Here is a 22,073-nt window from a genome sequence, read left to right on the forward strand (position 1 = left end):
TTCATTGATGGGAATAAAATGGTAAAAACAGGTAATGGCTTGGTAAATAGGAGTGTGATAGGAAGGAAAGCTGCTCGTCTGAGTCAGTAATGATAGGTATGGTTGGATGGTTGGATAAGTGAAGCTCAAAGAGCCCTGAGGCGTCGCTCAGTAATGGAAGAACGAGACAGTTTTATGGTCTGTTGATGACGTGAAGTAGTGATGGTTTTGAAACAGGATACTGCTAAAAGAAGCTATTACAGTATGGTTTTATGATTTTAGCTCTGAAGAAGTTGGACTAGGCAATCAGGGTCACCAGGGTCACCAGGAAGGAACATACAGTATAAATAAACAAATTCTGTAATATTAGTAAATTACTATTATTTCCCATAATAATAATAATATAGCAGCTGGTTTATAGGGATTATCTGTAAGGAGATCTATGGAAGGAGTCTCCAGTCTCGGTGAACAAAACATTTCAGGACACTTTGAGTTGAGATTCATGACAACACACTAAGATTGATTAGTTTGCTACAACAGCATGCCCTGACACGTTTTATACCCTCCGTAGCCTGAGGGGTACGTAGAAAAGGCACTCATAGGTTAAAAGTAGGGCTGTGGAGGTGAGAGTACGAGGTAACAGTAGGTATAAACCATGGGGTTGGAAATAAAGGGGTAGGGGAAATTCTGCCTTCCAGTACATTCCAAATGCTATAGAAACATTACTGTAAAGATTTTTACTGATGTACGACTGAAGGGTTCAGTTTTGCTTATTCATCATCATAAGTCATTAGCATTTATGCTAAATTATTAATAGTGTTTTTGTCAACGTTGCCTCCTCAGCATTATACATTAACCCATGTGCTCTCTGGAACAGTGACTTTTTGTGTGTCTTGATCTCTTGTAGATGGAGTTTGCACTACGGCTGACTGCACACGCTCAGGTAAGCACATTTTACAGAGCATCACATGATCGATAGACATGAAATAGACACGAAACACCTTGGATCGCACTGTGTTTTCCTACGTTGGAAACTCCAACAGCTGAAACGATACTAAACTGATAAAAAGTAAAAGTAATAAATTAGAGAGAACAATTCAGACCAAATGGAAATATATCACAATATAGTTTATTGTTTATATCACAAAATAGGGTAGATTTAGAACATTCTGGAGGTTGACTGGATAACATGTGACACCCTACAGATTAGTTTGAAACTGTTCCTTGGCATTTCAGCATCTCGTCTCATCGAGAACATGGATCCCACTGTAAACCCATGTGAAAACTTCTACCAGTACGCCTGCGGAGGCTGGCTGAAAAAGAATATCATCCCTGAAACCAGCTCACGCTACAGCACCTTCGACATCCTCAGGGACGAACTGGAGGTTGTGCTTAAAGGTACCTGCCTTCTGGTTAATTGTGGGTAATAAGCGTTTAGTGGTGAATAAAATAGAGTTAGTTCTTTTTCACATACTGCTGCTACTCTCAAACTGTGTGGCATTTGGGTTTAGATTTGATTAGATTAGATTAGATTGGGAGTAAAACCAAATATAACCAAATATCACCAAATATCCAAACCAAAAGAAAAGACACAGTGGATATTTAATGATAAGCAAAATCGGATGGAGCTTTTTTCGGAAATCATGTTGGTCATTTTTGTTTTCAGTGGATGATTTTGTAAGTTGTAACTGCTGAAATGATAAGTTTGAAGTTGCTTCACTTGTCTGTTAACAGTACTGTGAACTACATCCTGCCTTGGGTCAGAATCTATCATTTTTGGTTTCTTTTTTATTTATTTAAGTATTCATTCATTCATTCATTCATTCATTTTCTACCGCTTATCCGAACTTCTCGGGTCACGGGGAGCCTGTGCCTATCTCAGGCGTCATCGGGCATCGAGGCAGGATACACCCTGGACGGAGTGCCAACCCATCGCAGGGCACACACACACTCTCATTCACTCACACACTCACACACTACGGACAATTTTTCCAGAGATGCCAATCAACCTACCATGCATGTCTTTGGACCGGGGAGGAAACCGGAGTACCCTGAGGAAACCCCCGAGGCACGGGGAGAACATGCAAACTCCACACACAAGGCAGAGAATCGAACCCCAACACTGGAGGTGTGAGGCAAATGTGCTAACCACTAAGCCACCGTGCCCCTAATTTAAGTATTCCTTTATGAATATTATACTAAAACTCTCTATCAACTAGACATGAAATCTAACCCAACTGTATTATTTGTAACAAACAGATAATATGCCCTAAACAAATAGAGCTACAGATATGAATGAAGGGCATACAATTAATTTTTCCAGGAAGCTTATCAGAAATGTTGAAAGGCAGATCCGTAGGCTCAGATAGTCAGATATGAAGCTCATAGAACAAAGAAAGACCGATATATTTACGGCGGTTATTCATTCATTTGTTTGTCCTTAGTAACCACCTGGTTAGGATTGTCACACCACTAAATATGAACAAGAATGGAAAGTATATTGGATAAAGTGCAACAAGTGGAGATCAGATCTGGATAAGGTTTTGTTGTACACAATGATTCTCTGATCAAAATAACGGCCAACGGATTTGACTAAAACATGTCCTGAATTTTATTTGTATAGCACTTTTAACAGTGGACATTGTCTCAAAGCAGCTTTACAGAACATAAGAAATATAGAACAAAAAATTCAAGATTAATATTAGACTTATATTTAAATGTGTTCATATTTTTCCTCAATAAACAAGCCTGAGGTGACTGAGGTGACTGTGGTGAGGAAAAAGTCCTATAGATGGAAGAGGAAGAAACCTTGAGAGGAACCAGACTCAAAAGTGAACCTCATCTTCATTTGGATGACACTGAAGGGTGTGATTATAAACTGTTATAAACACCAGAGAGTGTTATTATGAATAATTTCCTTTGTACGGTCAGATGCAGTCCGACAATCGTGTATCGATAAGGAGGTTGTTGTCCTCAGAGACCACATGGAGTTAGTAACTTCTCTTTGAATGTCTGAAATCTTCATGAAGCAGACCATAACTCTAGATGCCTCGTTTTCATCAGCGGATGAAGCCACTTCCACCCATTTCCTTCACAATGTTAAAATAGAGATGAATGTGTTGTGGCTGGAACCATAAATTACATACTACATCACACATCTAAGGTACTCAGATCTGTGTGAAATGAGTCAGAATTTCCAGTTGTCCAAACCCAGTTCGGTGATGTGGAAGTGTCACGGATATGGACTGATCTTTCTTTGAGTCTGAGCTTTGAGGAGGTGATTTTGGTGAGCATAGAAGACTCGTTGAAATGTGATAGCATTTAGGGTGAAGCTACTTGAAACCCGAGTCCATCAGCACCACCAACGATGGTAAGAAAGATGATCTTGAAGGTGTGAGGCTGGGGCTGATTTCTGTCTGGACCGAACTGTTGATTCAAAGTGATATGCAGCAAAGACTGTCACATTTTATTCTTTTTCGACCGGGTAGTGAAAGAATTACAGTCGTCGAATTTTAAAATAAAGTAGTGTGTTTAAAACTCCCAGTGAACTTTCCCAGTGAAGTCAGACATTGCCATTAAGGAGTATGAGAAAGTTTCCTTTTCCCTTTAACTTATATCAACAATCATAATTTATTGCTAATAATAAAAATTTCTTTCTATACAAAGCTTCTGTCAGTTACTGATCATTTGCTGCAATTAGCAATATCGTATTAACCAGGCTGTAATATTGAAATGAAAACAACCGAGCGACTTCGAAGCTCAGAAGTTCTAATTAAATAAATGATGCATTTGGCAACTCAACATACCTTAATTTAATTTGAGCAGCGTTTTTTTTTTTTTTTTCATCTGTTCCTGCTAATCACTTATATGTCAGAGGAATACAGTACATATCGTGTGTGCATGACAAACAGTGTGTAATGAAAATAATTACTCGGGGCTGGGGCTTAACCAAGGAGGTCATGACTTCCTCAGTAAAACAAGTTCTGCAGCCAAATCCCATCGTTAGCTCGTTCACTGCGTTGGGCTTTTGAAGAATTAAAAAGAAACTTGATGTGGAAATAAGAACATATTTAGAGGCTCTCGTGGAGGGTGAGAAGGAATGAGTGCCTAGGTCTTAGCTGCCTCGGCCACCCTTTATGCATCGATCAGTATTTGTTTGTGATTACTACAATATTGCGCTGGCATCGTGACAGCTTTGGGCCGTGGCTGGCTTCCAATGATTCATGTCTTTACATGCGGCAAATAAGGATGTAAAAGAAACCGGATCATTGACAGAATTCTGAATGAGAGATATTAAAATGCCTTTTAGACTCTGGGATCTGTTGACACATCACACTTCAGTTAAGGACACGATAATTGATACCGTATCAGTAATATTAATGATATGGCAACTGATGTGATGTTAGTAACACTGCCTAAGTCCATAAATGCGTCTTATCTCGCTTGCTTATTACACGGTGCTTCTAGTAACCATGAGTCATCGTGTTGTTTGTCTAGACCAAGGGTTCTCAACTTTTTGCAGTCTATATAACTATAAAGAGTCTTTCGACAGAGCTATTTACATGTTAGGCTAATTATTAAAATGTGCACCATCGTATTTAATGATTGGAGGATCAGGGTCCAAGCCCCAGCACTGCCAAGCTGTCACTGTTGGACCCTTGAGCAAGGATCCTATCCCTCTCTCTGTATTATGGCTGACCCTGTGCTCTGACTCCAACTTCCAGAAAGTTGTCATATATAAATAAAATTTTTTACTGTGCTGTAATGACAAAATAAAGGCTTCTATATTCAGGCACTTTACTGTATTGGAGCTTTTAGTGTCAGAAAATTTCAATGATCGAACACAATGTTTCCAAATGGTCATTATGTTTAAGGTTTGGATTAAACCCACAGAATTACAGCATGCAGATAATAATAATAATAATAATAATAATAATAATAATAATAATAATAATAATAATAATAATAATAATAATAATAATAATAAACAGGGGGCACGGTGGCTTAGTGGTTAGCACGTTCACCTCACACCTCCAGGGTTGGGGTTTCAATTCCCGCCTCCGCCTTGTGTGTGTGAAGTTTGCATGTTCTCCCCATGCCTCGGGGGTTTCCTCCGGGTACTCCGGTTTCCTCCCCCGGTCCAAAGACATGCATGGTAGGTTGATTGGCATCTCCTGAAAATTGTCCATAGTGTGTGAGTGAATGAGAGTGTGTGTGTGCCCTGCGATGGGTTGGCACTCCATCCAGGGTGTATCCTGCCTTGATGCCCGATGACGCCTGAGATAGGCACAGGCTCCCCGTGACCCGAGAAGTTCGGATAAGTGGTATAAAATGAATTAATGAATGAATGATTGAATGACTGATAAACAGGATCGTAACTAAGAACTCGGATTCCGCTCTGAAAATGATGATCAGGATCGTTGATGTGAGAATTTCTCTGAAATGCTTGGAAAGTGGATCATAGGTCATAACAGGCAGTTATTAACCATTACAAATCAAATACATCGATAAAAACGTTTATTTAAAATAGTATCTTTTCTGTGAAATAAGTGCAGTATGATTTGAGTGTGTAGACGGACTTCTATTTGCGGTACAGCAACCCCTGTGTTCAGGTATGAGAGCAATAAACCGAAGCATGTTAGGACCTCGCTGAGAGACAAGGAGCAGCTGCACATGCCGCTGAACGAGCGATAAAACCGAGGCAAAGGCAAAAAAATGAGTCAAACATACAGTCAGAGTGAGCAAGAAGATAGCAAGTAGAACGGAGATGTATGTAAATCAGCGTACTATTACGCGTCCTATTCTTATCCTCCAAGGAAGCGAGAAGCGTTTCGGATGTACTTTATGTTAGGAATGCTGTGTCATGTCCTTTCAGATGTGTAACTCTGAACCACACTATTAACTCAGCAAACTCTGACAAGCTGCCAGGCAAGGGGATAAACGTTTGTGTGCCATCATAATCCTTAAACTGCCATACTGACATTTCTATTTCTATGAGTCTCACTCATTAGTTACAAGTTAAAGGTCACGCTGGGATTCAGCTGATGTTAGGGATGTGAAGTGTTTGGTGTTGTTGCTCTGGATTTGTCATTCATACTGAGGGTGAACATTAACCAGATGTCAAGGAGAAGAATTTTATTATTTCACAGCATAACTAAGACATATGACTACCAATAATAATAATAATAATAATAATAATAATAATAATAATAATAATAATAATAGGGGGGCAAAATAAAATAAAATCTGCTAAAATCTGTATTTTTATTATTTTTTTCCAAACATTGAAATTCAGTTAGGGGAACACGGTGGCTTAGTGGTTAGCATGTTTGCATCACACCTTCGGGGTCAGGGGTTCGATTCCCACCTCCACCTTGTGTGTGTGGAGTTTGCATGTTCTCCCCGTGCCTCGAGGGTTTCCTCCGGGTACTCTGGTTTCCTCCCCCGGTCCAAAGACATGCATGGTAGGTTGATTGGCATCTCTGGAAAAATTGTCCGTAGTGTGTGAGTGTGTGAGTGAATGAGAGTGTGTGTGCTCTGTGATGGGTTGGCACTCCGTCCAGGGTGTATCCTGCCTCGATGCCCGATGACGCCTGATATAGGCACAGGCTCCCCGTGACCCAAGAAGTTCGGATAAGTGGTAGAAAATGAATGAATGAATAATAATAATAATAATAATAATAATAATAATAATAATAATAATAATAATAATAATAATAATAGTAGTAGTAGTAGTTCTACCTGCAGGGCAAATCACAGCTCGTCACTCTAATACCATGTCGTTTCTATCCAAAGAGCTCATTCACAGGGATTTTCCTATCAGATGCTGATTCTCCAGGTATTTTTTTGGAAGGAGTCTCCAGTGTCATCCTTTTGTAGCGGCCCGAGGTAAAGCTGTAACTTTAAGCTTACCGATCAGAATCTTTAGTACAGACAGATTTGAGGTTTCTCAGTAGGAGAAAATAAGGGAATGAGTGTTTAACGGGATTTAACAGGAAATAGCTTGTTTAAAATAATTCCAGAACGTTCAAAAAGTACAACTTGTGCTGTAACTGTAATGCTTCGAAAATTACTCAGGTACAAAAATGATCAATACCGTAACAGTAACAGTAACTCAGTAGTACTTACAGTAACCTCTTCATACATCACTCAAAGTGTTTTGTAGTGTCTTACAGTATATAACTACAGTAACCAGACCTGTTAATCCAAAGTGCTCGTCTCAAATCCGGTGCTTTCCATATTGTTCGCAAGCTTGTTTTTGTCGTTGATTTGGTTTATGCAATTAATTACTGGTCATAGACGTCAAATATGAAAAAAAAGACATAAGGTTGAGAGCGTGACTGGGAGAGAGGGACAGTTTTGAAGCTGTAGGAAACCCAGCCACACACACATCGGGTGGCCTCTAATCCCATCACACACACATGATCTTTGCCCTTTTTTTTCCCGGAAGCGTTCTAACGCAAGCCCAATTAAAAGCAATCTCAAGCCCTGAACGAACGAGCAAGAAGTAAAAAAAAAAAAAGCAAAAGTATATATTTTTAAAATCTTTACATATATAATGATCATTGGCACTGCTGAGGTATTGTATTGTATATTATATTTTCATTCCGACTTTCAGCAGTTTCATGGTCGGTTGATCAGCTGGCAAGCGCTCTTAAAAAATAATAATCAACAACTTTGTACTAACTCTCAGTGCTGGAAATAAAATCATGCAGTGAGCAGGAAATGAGGCTGGGAAGACATGTCGTGTGTGTGTGTGTGTGTGTGTGTGTGTGTGTGTGTGTGTGTGTGTGTGTGTGTGTGTGTATGCAGAATACATGAGTTACTTATTACTTTATTCACTTTAAGGATGTTTCCTTTCGGTTTTACTTCAAGCGAATGAGTTGTGAACTGATATTTCATCGTTAGTAAAGAGTTTCCGATTAGTTCTGGTTCTAGTCGGGTCACATGGGTCATGTTACCAGTGGCCCAGACTTTAAATAGATGAGATACAGGAACTGTATTTTTTTTCTCTATCTGGCTTTAAGTGTTTTGTTTTTTTATTTTATTTTTTTAACATGCTATATTATTATTACTCGAAACTCTGAACGTGTGTGGAAAACCTTTCTGTATCCTCTGATAATGTTTGATTTTCTACCAACAGATGCATCATTTATAAAATCTGCTAAAGAATCTTTCCTGGTTCATGTATTTTTTTTCCCCAAACATTGAAATTCAATTCAAAGTTCATTTCATTTATATATAAATTTATATATATAAATTTTAAGCTTTACATGGATAGAAATATTCAGAATAATTTGATTTTATATTTATTCCAAATGATCGAGCCAGAGGTGATGGCTCTGGGTTGATGATCACAGGATCGGGGTTCAAGGCCCAGCACTACCAAGCTGCCACTGTTGGGCCCTTGAGCAAGGCCCTTAACCCTCACTGCTCCAGAAGCCCTGCATCACGACTGACCCTGACCTCTGACCCCAACCTCCTCAGTTAGGATATGTGAAGAAATAATTTCACTGTGCTGTACTATAGATGTGCCAAAATAAAGGTTTCTATTCTATTCATCTATGAGAAAGAAACCCTGAGAGGAGCCAGACTTATCTGAGTGACACCAGACAATGGGATTATATTATTTTCTATAGTGTATAGAGTTAAGTGGAATTGTGTAACCAGGAGCTTTTGAGCAACTTACTGTATAATTTAAGATTAAGCATCGGCATCATTTCCTCCGAATGACAGGAAAACAGCAGGTCAGTCAAAGCCACTGGCAAGAGGCACTTTTTAATATATAACAAATTAAGAAATATTTTTCAACATCTGGACTGTGATGGCTGCTGTTCGCCAGTTCATGAGACCTCTATGGAAATGTGAGGGGAAAAAAAAGCTTATTTTATGGTCCTTCTGGATCTGTTTTATGAATCTCTCTCTCTCTCTCTCTCTCTCTCTCTCTCTCTCTCTCTCTCTCTCTCTCTCTCTCTCTCTCTCTCTCTCTCTCTCTCTACCTACAGGTGTGCTGGAGAGAGATGATAACCTGAGTGGTAGTAGCTCTTTAGCCAAAGCCAAAACCCTCTACAGGTCCTGCATCAATGAAAGTGAGTGTGAGATTCCTGGAGGAAAGTCTTATATCACCGATCACCAAATTCATGACTTACACAACTCCATTTTTTCACCCCAGCAATGTCTCTTTCTTATTAGCTTAACTCCACTTATTGAAGAATTCATGGTATTTACTGAATAATATTTATTAGGTATAAGATGAGAGAGGGTTAATGTTTTATGAGGGATAAGAAGCTCACCACTCCAAAGCAAACTGTATCATTCGAGAAGTTCTTGAAAAAATGGTTTGTCTGATTTTTAAGCTTTGATAAGAACACAGACTTTTGTCAGATTGTGTTGTCAGCATTCAGAGCAGGTTGCTTTGAGCGTTGGTGCAGGTTTTTCAATGTTTGGTGTGTTTTTATGACAGGTCTCATTGAACAGAGAGCTGGGACACCTCTGATCTCAATGCTGCCAGATGTTTTTGACTGGCCCATCGCGACGGATGGCTGGGACACCACGTTTGGTATCTGATTACGTTCTTATGTTATGTACTAGATTCTATATCACAGAGTGAATTAAATATGTTTTTATATCAGTCACATCCTCTTTTTAGGCGTCAGCTGGAGGGCAGAAGATGCCATTGCCAGACTGCATGAGAAATACGGGAAGCGAGTATTAATAAGTTTTTTTATCGGCACAGACGACCGAGACTCCAATTCCCACATCATCCATGTAAGTGTTCACATACAGCCGCTTTTTGTTATTCTTTTCCCTTTACTTCCTCAGCTTTACCAGTATTTTAACTCCCTTGCTATCCTTTATTATGTTTTTGTTTTTTTATGCAGTGTCTTTTTATCTTGTTCTTTCTTTTCTTACCTTTTCTTTCTTTCTTTTTTTTTTAGCTTTTAGTCCTATGGCACTTTGCCGGCTCTACTTTATTTAAACAACGAGAACCACTTTGCGAGAGAGCCAAAGACTCACAATCTCAAAATCTCCATGAACAAATAGTCTCTCTGTTATTGAAACTTGGAAGAGATTACATGTGTCTTTTTTTATTTAAATCATGGTAACTGATACTTTTTTCCCGGTTCTGTCGACGCTTTGAGTTCCTGTTTAGAATGAATGGTACTTCTGTGTGTGTTTGTCTGATTCTCTGCACCAGTTCGACCAGCCGAGCCTTGGCCTGCCCTCCAGAGACTACTATACCTGCACAGGGCCGTATGAAGAGGTAACTTCACCTGTTAGACCAAAGTTTTGTCTCAGTTCCTTTCTCTTTTTCTAGCACAGATACACACTGTTACAGTATATCCTACAGATTTATAGTGTACCTAAAGCTATAGGACACTGACGAATTCAACAACAGGCAGGTTCTGATGTCACTGGTATAAAAAAGGTTCTTCATTGGTTCTTTGTATAGTTCTATGAAGAACCTTGGAACGTTCTCATCACACAAAAACTTTATTCAGACAGCAAACGTGTTCTTTATGGTGCTTATTCTCATAAGAACCATTTACTGAAAGGTACTTTGGGGAACCAAAAATGGTTCTTTTTTTTGGAAAACAGCTTTTTGGTTCCACCTGGAACCTTTGTTTTTAGAAATGTTGAAGGTTTGTCACGATTCTGCTCACTTCAAACATAAAGTTAAAATCTAAGCATGAAAACTCATAAAACAAATAAAAAAAGTCTTGAAACATTCTTTTCTGCGAGTTGTGCGTTATTTAATAGATCAACAATAATTTTTCTTTGTCGTTTAAGAACATTCATTCAATCCTGAATCATTTGGGCTATTCCACATTTGGACAAGTCACATGATCAACAGGAAGCTTTGTTGTATGGATCGAAATGAAAATTTCAACGCCGTCGCGATGTTGTTACATGTTTGACGTCGCAAAAAATGTTACACAAATTCTAGCTTGAAATTAAATGATGGATTAATTTAAACATGTATTTTGAGTAAATCGTTATGAAGTGTCATTTTTTTTATTGTTTTTGCATATTTGCTAATTCTATGCTAAATAAAAAGAAACGACGAGATAACACACTTCATAAGAGAAAACGTGCATTTTTCTTAGATTTATGTCTGTGCTAAAGAAATTAAATTCAATTGAATTTTGCAAATGATTTTGTAAATGATTCATCTGATGGAATTGAATCTAGTACAAAAATATTGGCACCCTGTTTGCATCATCAACTCTCTCTGTCAATGGAGTGGCAGATATGACGATATGTTGTCTTAGTTCTTCGTCGTTTAGACTGTAGGGTCTGTGGAGAATCATGAAAGACATCACCCTGATGTCTCGCCCTTTCTCGGAACAGTCGGTCCCGAATTTAATTTGACTTGTTGCTAAATTGAATCGTCTCTCTCTCTTGCATGTTTTTTTATCCGTCATCCTTCGCTCTAGTTTTCCACTGTGTCTGGACCCTAAACACAGATATCTGATTATTCAGATTAGATCTGCGTCTCTAATGTGTTCCAGGTCCAGCAGGTAATTAGTACAAACACGACTGGAAATGAGACACACACTTTAGCTCCGTCCCACAGGACACGCCGTAGCGGATAAAAGAACACGAAGTGATAAATATTCATAGAGAGTATGAAGTGTCCCGAGGGAAAGAGCAGAGACGGAAAAGTCAGAGAGGATAGACAGAGGAAGGGAGGGGGAAAGATAAGCCCAATTAACTGGTATAACGCCTCATGGGAGATCTGGAATGCTTCCTAAATAACCGGGGAGCTAAACATCAGGAGGTGTATACTATCTAGTTCATAATTTAAAAGCATATCCACCCTGCTAACATTTTTACACACACACACGCACACACACACACACACACACACACACACACACACACACACACACACACACACACACACACACACACACACACACACACACACACACACACACCTCTCAGTAGTGTGTTGCTCTTTGTTCACAGGCCTGTAGCACATATGAGAACTTTATGGTCGATCTCGCTGCGCTGGTGCGTAAAGACAGACGCTTGGAGGTGAACGAGACAAAAATCAGAGAGGAAGTGGCCATAGTGATGCAGATGGAGAAGGAGATCTCTGATGTAAGCACATGTTCATCTTATATTTTCCATGTTTGTATTTATACATTTTTTGGTACTACATAATAAAAAGCTGTGTCTGGCCACAAGAACAATTTTTACTGATCAGAAAACTAATCAAATGTAACCGCTTGACTAAATTGTAAATACAAAACTAATACATTTACAAAACAGGTTGCTCTGGGTTCTTTATTGAACCCTGGGTTCTGTACTTGGCCATTAACCCCGGAAAAAAAAGGTTCTACGTAGAACCCTTGGAGAACAATTAAGGTTTAATATTAAAACATTGAAAACAGTGAAATGGGTGCCATTACTTTTTTGGAGTATTATCTCTTATGGGGCTTCCATCACATGGAAGTCATGAAACTCTTCAATAAGTGGGAGGAGTTTCGCTGCTATCAAAATTCTAGACAGTTTTGAAGTACATTTATACCATTTGAATTTGCTGTATTTTCTTAATAATAATAATAATAATAATAATAATAATAATAATAATAATAATAGCTAAATGATTGTAAACAGAACGATTTAACTTGGATTCAAAGATCATTGAGTTCTTTTCAATAAACCCTTCAAACCAGTTCTCTAGCAGTTCACCACTTCTCTCAATAAACCCCAAAAGGAACCTTTACTGGGTTCCATTCATGAAGCAAAACAGAACAATTCCCTTTAACTGTAGACTAAAATCATCATTTAAAGCTCAGTGGTTCCATGCAGAACTCTACATATGAGGGTTTTCCTTCTAGACAGTTTCTTTTTCTTTTCTTTTCTTTTCTTTCCTTTCCTTCATTTTATTCCTCTCTACTGAACCTTTTGCTAACTGCCTGTTTAAAAGCCAACATGCAGTTCCCCTGCTGTATTTTTACATGGCTGGACTCTAGGTCTTGTAAAATCTTTCATGTTTCTTTTGAAGATGAAGTCAGAGATGAAGATGCTGCGCTCTGCGGCTCTCACGTTCATCTGCTGTTTCTGTGGCTCTGCTCTCACTCAGAGCTCACTTTGTGCCTCGGAGTCTTTTAAGTGCGTTAGAAGCTTTAAACCAAAACCTGGAAGAAGTAGAACCAGGTTTAATACGGTGTTTATACGGACACAGGAAGCTTTCTTTGGGCTTAAAGCATAAGAGGGGTTTATGATAGTGTAGACGTGCACAGCGCCGTCGTATTCACAGTAATGATCGGTTCTTTATAACAGCGGATCTGACAGTTATGACTCTTTACAGATGTTAAGTGAGAACAGGAAACAACTTGTTTCATCGATATTTCACAATATTAAATGTAGCTAATGCAGGAAGTTCTGTAAATAATAGCGTAAGCATTAACACAGTGCTTCAGGGTAAGATGACTTAAAGTCTTGAGGACTTGCTGATTATTTTCCTCCTGTTGGTTAGACAGTACAATGATTACAGAAAGGAAATACTTCAGATACTTCAGACATAACATTTCAAAGGTTAAGATCGCTTCATTGGATGGACAGATGGGTGAAAATGAAAAAATATGGATTTCCCTTAATCGCTTCTCCTCAAAAACCTTCTTCCTGCTGCTTGTTCTTGTTCCTGCAGGCTACAGACACACCAGAAGATAGAAACAATCCTGTTCTCCTCTATAACAAGATGCCCCTGGAGACCCTCAACACCAACTTCACACTCGAGTTCGAGAAAACAGTACGAAACACACCTTATTATCTGAGCATTTTATGTTTCATTGATTTTTGACAGCAAGTCTCCAAGCAAGAGGAGGGAGTTTTATATGACTTTATATGATTACTGCAATGTGCATAATCAGAGCATTCAACCGTATAAGAATATAATATTTAATAAAAAATATCATTTGTGTAATATATGAATGGTCACAAACGAAAAAAAAAGTAATAAATTGAATATCACTCGAATGGTATCTGTTTTAAGACAGATGTTTTAGTATAATATTTGGACATACAGATGTTCTCAGCAGCTGGTCACCACTATTATAATATAGAAATAAAGACCTGCTCATGACTAAAATATACTCTGTGACACACACTTCAGTGCACCATGTCACTTTAAAATGTAGAATATATTTTTATTCTAGGTTCTACAGCTCAATAATACATCTAACTTAAATTCATTCATTGCTTTATGCCATGTTGCTGTCTGAGAGTTTGTTGTATTGTATATTGTAAAACTATATCGTGTACAATAAAGTACCTTTCCTTACCGTACCTTACCGTACCTTACCTCGACGTAGCCATCCAAAATCATGCTCAGTATAATAAAAATATATATATATCTGGGTGTAATTCATACAGCAAGGTGAATGATCAGTTGAGGTTGATTTTCCTCATAACTTTTCTATAAGCAGAATAATTTTGAGGTGTTAATTAAAGACTTTTCAGCCTCAGACTGTCGATTCCTTTCCAGGTTTTTAACTGGACTCATTTTACTAATAAGATTATGGATGCAATCAACCTTCCCATTGAGGACAGTGAGCAAGTCATCCTTTATGCCCCGAATTACTTGAGGAGGCTCAACCCTGTCCTGGCTAAGTACACAAAGAGGTGAGTTACTTAGAATACACTCCAAAAACTATCCTGAACATACCCTGATAGGCAGCTTCATACCTGGAGAAGATCCTAATCAAACAAGATCAAAGTATGCTGGGTCAATTTATTTTATTTAGTACATAGCACTTTTAATAATGGTTAGAGGTCTTATATTTGAATGTATTTGTATTTATCCCCATTTATCCCTAATGATCAAGCCTGAGGTGACTGTGAAAGAGGATAAACTTCCTCAGATGGTATGAAGAAGAAACCTTGAGAGGAACCAGACTCGAAAGGGCACCTCATCCTCATTTGGGTGACACGAGAGAGTGTGAATATAAATGACCATAAACACCAGAGAGTGCGATCATAAATAATGTCATATACAATCAGTTGGATATACAGGAGCTTCTGAGCTTCAACACCAACTGCTCCATCAAAATGAACAGAGCCTTCAAATGGTCTTGGCTTGGATATGAATGCGAGATAAGGATTATGGAGCTTCTATCTGATGTGTATAGAAGAATTTTGCCACATACTGTATACATTACAGCACAGTGAAATTCTTTCTTCACATATCCCAACTTTGGAGGTTGGGGTCAGAGTACAGGGTCAGTCATGATACAGATCCCATGGAGCAGTGAGGGTTAAGGGCCTTGCTCAAGGGCCCAACAGTGGTAACTTGGAAGTGCTGGGTTTTAGACCCTGACCCATGGCCTTAACCACTTGAGCCACAACTTTCTAAAGTATCAAGATATTGTCTGAAAATTTTAATTGTTAAAGTACATATTTGGGATATTGTCTTAGAAGGTGATACATAAACATGACAACATTCTGCCAGAACAGGGCTTTAAATAAAGGTTTCTAGCCAGACGTTTCCCCGTCATTAGGGTTAACCAGGTCTGTTTAAAGACTTCTCTACTCTTGGGAAACTTAACAACCAAAATTTTAGATATACATAAGGTTCATGGCATTTTGGACCCTATTATACAGAGCAACTTACATTTCATCTAAATATTTGTAATTATATTTTATACATCTGAGCAGTTGAGGGTTAGGGGTCTTACTCAAAGCTCTGGGATTTGAACGCACACTTTTCTGATCAGCAGCTTAACTTCTTTACTATTGACATCTTAACCTCATCACTGTTGGTAGTGTAAAAGCAGCTGCACTTTCGTAGATCTGTCATAGAACTGCCTTTATATAACATATCGTCTATATGCAGTATTTTCTGCAACTGGATGGGTTTTTGTGTGCAGAGACGTCCAGAACTACATCGTGTGGCGTTTCGCTATGAACATGGTGGTTGGCCTGAGCAGAGCGTACAGAGACACCAGGAAAGCTTTTAAAAAGGTTTGCATCATCACTTGTTCTTGTTGTGTAACTGATAGTGGACTGATGGCTTTACTACGTTCGGCTTTTGGGCTCATGTCTCTGGAGGAACCAGAGTGGAAGTAAAAAAATTTGAAAGTTGTCCACATTCCTAGCCCATAATGTTGCCATATATTCTCATCTCTCTCTCTCACTCTCTCTCTCTCTCTCTCTCTCTCTCTCTCTCTCTCTCTCTCTCTCTCTCTCTCTCTCTCATGTTCTGACCTCTCTCAGGCCATCTCTGGTACCAGTTCGGAGGCAGCAATATGGAGGCAGTGTGCGGTCTACGTCAACAGCAACATGGAGAATGCTGTCGGCAGACTGTATGTAGAAGAAGCCTTTGCTGGAGACAGTAAGGACATGGTGAGTTGTGGCTCAACTAGCTGTTATACGGTAATTGTGTGTCCATGTTTCGTGCTCACATTTAGCCTGGTGTCATTTGGAGACTGTTGTACAGCTCTTGGAAAACATGTTTGTGCAGCAAACACAGCTATGTGTAGGCTGACGCTTGCTGCATTCGTTTCCTCGTTTTCTTGTAAGCTAAGCTCCGTACCACCTGTCATAAAGACACTTAACACACCATTAATCACTGCCTTCTTCAGGCCCCAGGACGACTAGCGTGTGCCCACTTTTCCTCAACACAGTGCACAGAGATACACTTCTGATGTAGGGCCATGTTCAGATCTTCTTGCAGATAAATATGAGATTGGAAATCGGAGAAAGAGCAATTTTTTTTGCCCTAGGCTAATTTCTGTGCCATGCGACAGCATTTTTGTTAATCATTGTTAATCTCTGGATGAACTGTGAGGCTTGGATAGTAGCTCTTAATTTGTTACTAATGTTTTTTTTTTTGTCAAAACTGTTAAAAAAATGTTTAAATTAAATTTAGTAGAAACGATGAACGATGAAATCACATTTTAATGTCAACCATACGCAATATTTTTTCTTCAACTGACTGACACGGTCCTGTATTTTTTCGGTGTACTCTGATCCATGTATTCAGGGGTGAACTTATTAAATCGATAAGCATTTCAGACATACATTACATACACATATGGATTTCTGTTAAAGGTGAAGTTTGGGAAAGCCGAGCCATCGCCTCTGGTTTTACAGATTAGAAATCTAAACATTGTTGAGTCCAATCAAAACACGATATGAAGTAGTACAGCATTATAAGCATTCGAGGAAAACAAACATTCGCTGTCCAAACTTAACCGAGACATGTGAAACGATTCTTAGAAAGCAACGAAGTACACGGCATACCGAAAGGCATGTCGATGTAATTCTTTTCTCGTTCTGACAAACAAATAAATGAGCCAGATCAAATACATTTATGTAAATAATGACCCAGCAGCTCAGTCTATGAAAATATACACACTAATCCGATTTACTATGTAAACTCTACCCTATATCAATATTGACATGAGTGTAGAACTTATCTCATTATATGATCTACAGTTTGAGTCCAATTTTCTCTTTTTTTTCTTTTGTCCTCATCTGTCCTGCTTGACAAATATCACATCCAACGGATATATCACTGCATGTCGAGACACAGACCCTTTTCGTCATCACGGACATTCATGAGACTCGTTTTTGTTTGGAGTCTAGAACCCATTGACTAGTATAAGCTCGTCTGTCAGCTGTTGAAGAATTTGTTTGTACTTCACAGTTTGCTCGAATAATCTCATGCATGTTTTAGCTTGTTGTGATCGAACTGTTATTCTAAGCGTTTCCTGTAAAACTGGTGTTGTAAAATACTTTATTGTTGGCCTGCTGCGGTTTGATGGTATCGTTTGATGATACCTTGCCTCTACTGTTAAGATCACTCATTAACGTTATATACAAAGGAGTCAAGATAAACATATTGCATATACTGTATATGTATTGTATATTGAACTGGGTACACCTTCTATATAGATTAATAAGTCTTGCCTACAATTCACACATTAAAGGCAGGGTCTCCGATTTTTGAAAGCCAATGTTGACATTTGAAATCACCAAAACAAACACGCCCCTAACCCAAATGGGTTCCACCCCTGTATTTATAGCTCCGCCCCACACATACATACGTAACCCAGACAACTAATGGAAAGAAATGTGTCTTTATCATAGCTGAAGGGAAGAACAATACGATTGTAGATAAACAAACAAGCAAAAATGACACACAAGCATAATCATGTAAAGGACAAAGGCATATATTAGTTCTGTGTAACAAAGCAAAACCAACGTCACTCACCTATCGAGAAGGAAAAAAGCGCCTCGGCGTCTTAAGTAAAGTCGGCCACGTATTCACAGATTGGAGTTTCCCGAGTCGATAACTCCTGAGCTAAACGCTGTTACTACACAAAACGCGGTTGTAGCTGCCTCTCTACATTACTACGATAGAAAAGAGGTGTTATTTGTGTAGTAACAGCGTTTAGCTCAGGAGTTATTGACTCGGGAAACTCCAACCTGTGAATATGTGGCCAACTTCCTGCTCCTTCAGTTCTCTCCAGCGCTGGAAAGCTGATCCTATATTAACATGTCCTACTTCTTGTCCTTATCGTAAGCCTTTCTTTCTTTGTTTTTATCCTCCATATCAATGCTAAAACCGCTTTCTGCTAATGTCACCCATGCGCACTGAACACTCTCTCCGCCCCATATTGACAAGCCCCGCCCCTTTCTGCTCATTGGCTACACGTTTGTTTTGATTTTTGCTTTAATTTTTAATTTTATTAATCGGCCCCACACAGTTTTCTGAAGCATTTCTCAAAAATCAGAGACCCTGCCTTTAAGGGAGACTGAAACTACTCTTGATTCCAGCTGACCAACAGTCACGGCCGAGCACCACTACAGACGTTCTCTGTACTCTACCCTACAGTCACAGATTCAGATCGAGGCTCTCTATGCTCTATTTCTTTTTTCTACTCCAGTTTAGTTTTCACCAGATGGCCAAAACATTCAGTTCTCCTCACATGTCTTTAGTCCACAACATGCCCTTTCGCAGACAAACTACAAACGATGTTTTGTTGTGATGCCTTATCACTCTTTCCTCCAGGAGCATTGTCTCCTCTTTAAACTGTGAATCTCCCTAAATTCTCAATGACTTCTTCTCGGTTACTTCCCTTAAATCTTAAAACCATTCATATCTGACCTTAAACCTTTTTTAATAATAGGTTTATGGTTCAGAACTGTGTCCTTTGTTAGGTCCTTCATTTTCAATGACAGGTGTGTTTGTATTGAGAGCGCTTGATTCTTCAATTTCAAAGAAGTCGACTCTATTCAACTAATTATATGACTTCTCGATAACAGCTCATTTAGGGATTTCCCAGTTAAGTCTTTGTCCATTGCATATTGTAATACTACAAAAATGTGGGAAAGTTCAAGGTTGCTATTTATGCAAGGCATTGTGACTAACATTTCCTCATAAATATCCTGTCCTGTACTTTTTTGGCTCAGATGGATGAGATGATCGCTGGCATCAGAGAGGTGTTTGTGAATAACCTACAAGACCTGTCATGGATGGATGATGAAACCAAGAAAGCTGCGAAAGAGAAGGCGAGTTTCGTTCTGATCTCTGGCACAATCACGACTTCCTGTAAAATCAAAATCATACAAGAGTCATTTCATTTTGTGGTGAAACACATTTCCCCGTCAATCTTTAGTCATGTCTTCTCAAACAAACGCTTCCTGTGATATTTAATAGAAGTCATCTGCAGACTTTGAGGCTATTGAAATTCACCCAAAGAAATAAATGAAATCCAAATGAAGTCTGTGTGCTTTCTAATATTCTATAAACAAATTAAATAAATATGACTCATTTATACCGTTTTATTTCTTGCAGGCTCAAGCTATTCGAGAGAGAATCGGATTCTCAGAAAACATCATGAACGATACGTTTCTGGACGAGGAATACAAAGAAGTGAGCGCTAATCTTTTAGCTAATAATAATGAGTTCAGAACACAAACATTCATGAGAGGGCGGAGCTTATTGCTCATTGTCTACTGTAAAACTGTGTTAAAATGGTTTATTAAAATCAAATCAAATCAAATCAGTTTATTTATAGAGCACCTTTTTAAAACAGCAGGTGTTCACCAAAGTGCTATACAAACAATAATAAACAATAGAACTAAAAAGCATAAAATAATAATAATAATAATAATAATAATAATAATAATAATAATAATAATAAAAACTAAATAAAAGTAATAAAAATGCAATAAATACAATAATAATTGAGGTAACTCTCATAATGCGTTGTATGCTGCACCATACAAATATGTTTTTAAATGTGATTTAAAAACATCAAGTGAAGGAGCCTGCCTAATATACAAAGGCAGATTATTCCAGAGTTTGGGGGCCGCTACTGCAAAGGCACGGTCACCTCTGCTTTTTATTCTTGCATTGGGGGATAATAAAAGCAGTTGCCCAGCAGACTTAAGTGCTCTGGATGGAGCATATGGCTTTAATAGGTCTGAAAGATACTTAGGACCAATATTATTTAATGATTTAAAAACTAAAAGTAAAATCTTGAAACCAATTTTAAAATGAACGGGCAACCAATGAAGGGAAGCCAATATAGGTTTAATGTGTTCTCGTTTGCGTGTCCCCGTTAATAAATGTGCAGCGTTTAGTAGCAAGTTAGTAGCAAGTTCGCTTTGATGAAATGGTTTCTGTAAGACTAGAATTTCCTACACTCCGAGATTTCTTTTACAGTCCGTATACAAACAGTGGTTCTCATAGTTGGGTCCCCTGATAGCGTAGCATGGTCATGGAGTTCAGGCTCCAAAAAATGTTACAGCGGTGAAACCCAAAATTACCAAAACAATTTATTATTGGCTTCTTATAGTTATTGGCTTGTTTGTCTGAAATGGTTTTACTCCAAGCCTTAATAAATGTCATATTTGAACAGTCATACTGTATGTTCTGTTTGTTGAACGCTCTGAAATTAAACCTCATTGAATCTAATAAATGTCCAGAATATCATTGGACACATTTGAATAATGTGCCTATTATACAATTCTTAAAAACAAGCCAGTGAAATTTATTTCTACAGCTTTATTTCTACATGCCGCAGAAGGTTTGAGAACGAACGTATCAAGTTTAACACGAACATAAAGCGATGTATAGTGGATAAGTGGATAATTATATAGAGCTGATGTACATCAGTCAAACAAAAGTGTTACTTATACCCATTAATTATTTAGATACTGAGGAGTTCATTTCTTGTCGTTTAACAAAACAGAATATTTAACACTCTTCTTTTTTTATGTCATTCTAAGGAAACACCAGAAGGCTTTACACAGAACTCTTAAAAAACAATAACCTTTTACCTTCAAATGAATCAACCAAAAACCGTCAAGGATTCCTTTCCTTCCAAATATAGGCAACACGTTTTGATGGGCATTTATAATAAATGTAATATTTAATTTCAGTTGGGTCCTAAACCAATAAATACACTTACTGTGTAAAGTGTGATGCATGGATACTGTATATATTATAAACAAGTATAGTTTTTATTTGAATTAAAAATGACCTTTACTTTTAACATTTTAGCTAAGCTACAGTTCAGAGGAATACTTTGAGAACATCCTGAAAAATCTGGCGTTCGGTCAGAAGAAACAACTGCAGAGGTTGAGGGTGAAAGTGAACAAGGAAGAGTAAGAAGTGCTTTCTGCATTTAATTTGGAGATGTTTCTGTCCCTGTAATAAATGACTTTCAAATATAGCCAGACATTGTCTAAGTTTAGTACCTGCTATAAAAATCCCTATTAATGAAAGAAGAGTAATAAAATATTAACATGACATGTGGGCTTTATTAACGTGTAAACGTGTCATGGTTTTAACCCCAAGGTGGATCTCGGGAGCAGCGGTGGTCAATGCGTTCTATTCATCCAGCAGAAATCAAATAGGTAGTAAAAGATGTAGTAGTAATGGATCACTTGCTTTTATAGCTTCATTGACAATAATAATGCCTTTTCCCATTTCTTTTTGCTTAGTATTTCCTGCTGGTATCCTCCAGCCTCCTTTCTTTGGTAAAGGACAGCCCTGGTCCCTCAACTATGGCGGCATTGGCATGGTGATTGGCCATGAGATCACTCACGGCTTTGACGATAACGGT

The 22,073-nt window shown here is 38.3% G+C and overlaps 1 protein-coding gene across 3 annotated transcripts in view; it reads left to right on the top strand.

The window, feature by feature from the left end:
- The window catches only part of LOC113652724 (neprilysin), a 32,179-nt gene that overhangs the window by 6,672 nt on the left and 3,434 nt on the right, over positions 1-22,073 (top strand). For all 3 annotated transcript variants that reach the window (XM_027161970.2, XM_047822653.1, XM_027161973.2), the window contains exons 3-18: positions 887-922; positions 1,216-1,377; positions 8,985-9,068; positions 9,443-9,538; positions 9,629-9,747; positions 10,178-10,243; positions 11,953-12,087; positions 13,643-13,744; positions 14,480-14,616; positions 15,861-15,954; positions 16,207-16,335; positions 19,411-19,509; positions 19,796-19,873; positions 21,509-21,612; positions 21,806-21,864; positions 21,952-22,071. In XM_027161970.2, coding sequence (XP_027017771.1) covers positions 887-922; positions 1,216-1,377; positions 8,985-9,068; positions 9,443-9,538; positions 9,629-9,747; positions 10,178-10,243; positions 11,953-12,087; positions 13,643-13,744; positions 14,480-14,616; positions 15,861-15,954; positions 16,207-16,335; positions 19,411-19,509; positions 19,796-19,873; positions 21,509-21,612; positions 21,806-21,864; positions 21,952-22,071 — 1,620 coding nt within the window. The remainder of the gene's footprint in view (positions 1-886; positions 923-1,215; positions 1,378-8,984; positions 9,069-9,442; positions 9,539-9,628; positions 9,748-10,177; positions 10,244-11,952; positions 12,088-13,642; positions 13,745-14,479; positions 14,617-15,860; positions 15,955-16,206; positions 16,336-19,410; positions 19,510-19,795; positions 19,874-21,508; positions 21,613-21,805; positions 21,865-21,951; positions 22,072-22,073) is intronic.

The sequence above is a fragment of the Tachysurus fulvidraco genome, chromosome 13, assembly GCF_022655615.1.
Source record: "Tachysurus fulvidraco isolate hzauxx_2018 chromosome 13, HZAU_PFXX_2.0, whole genome shotgun sequence".
NCBI lineage: Eukaryota > Metazoa > Chordata > Actinopteri > Siluriformes > Bagridae > Tachysurus > Tachysurus fulvidraco.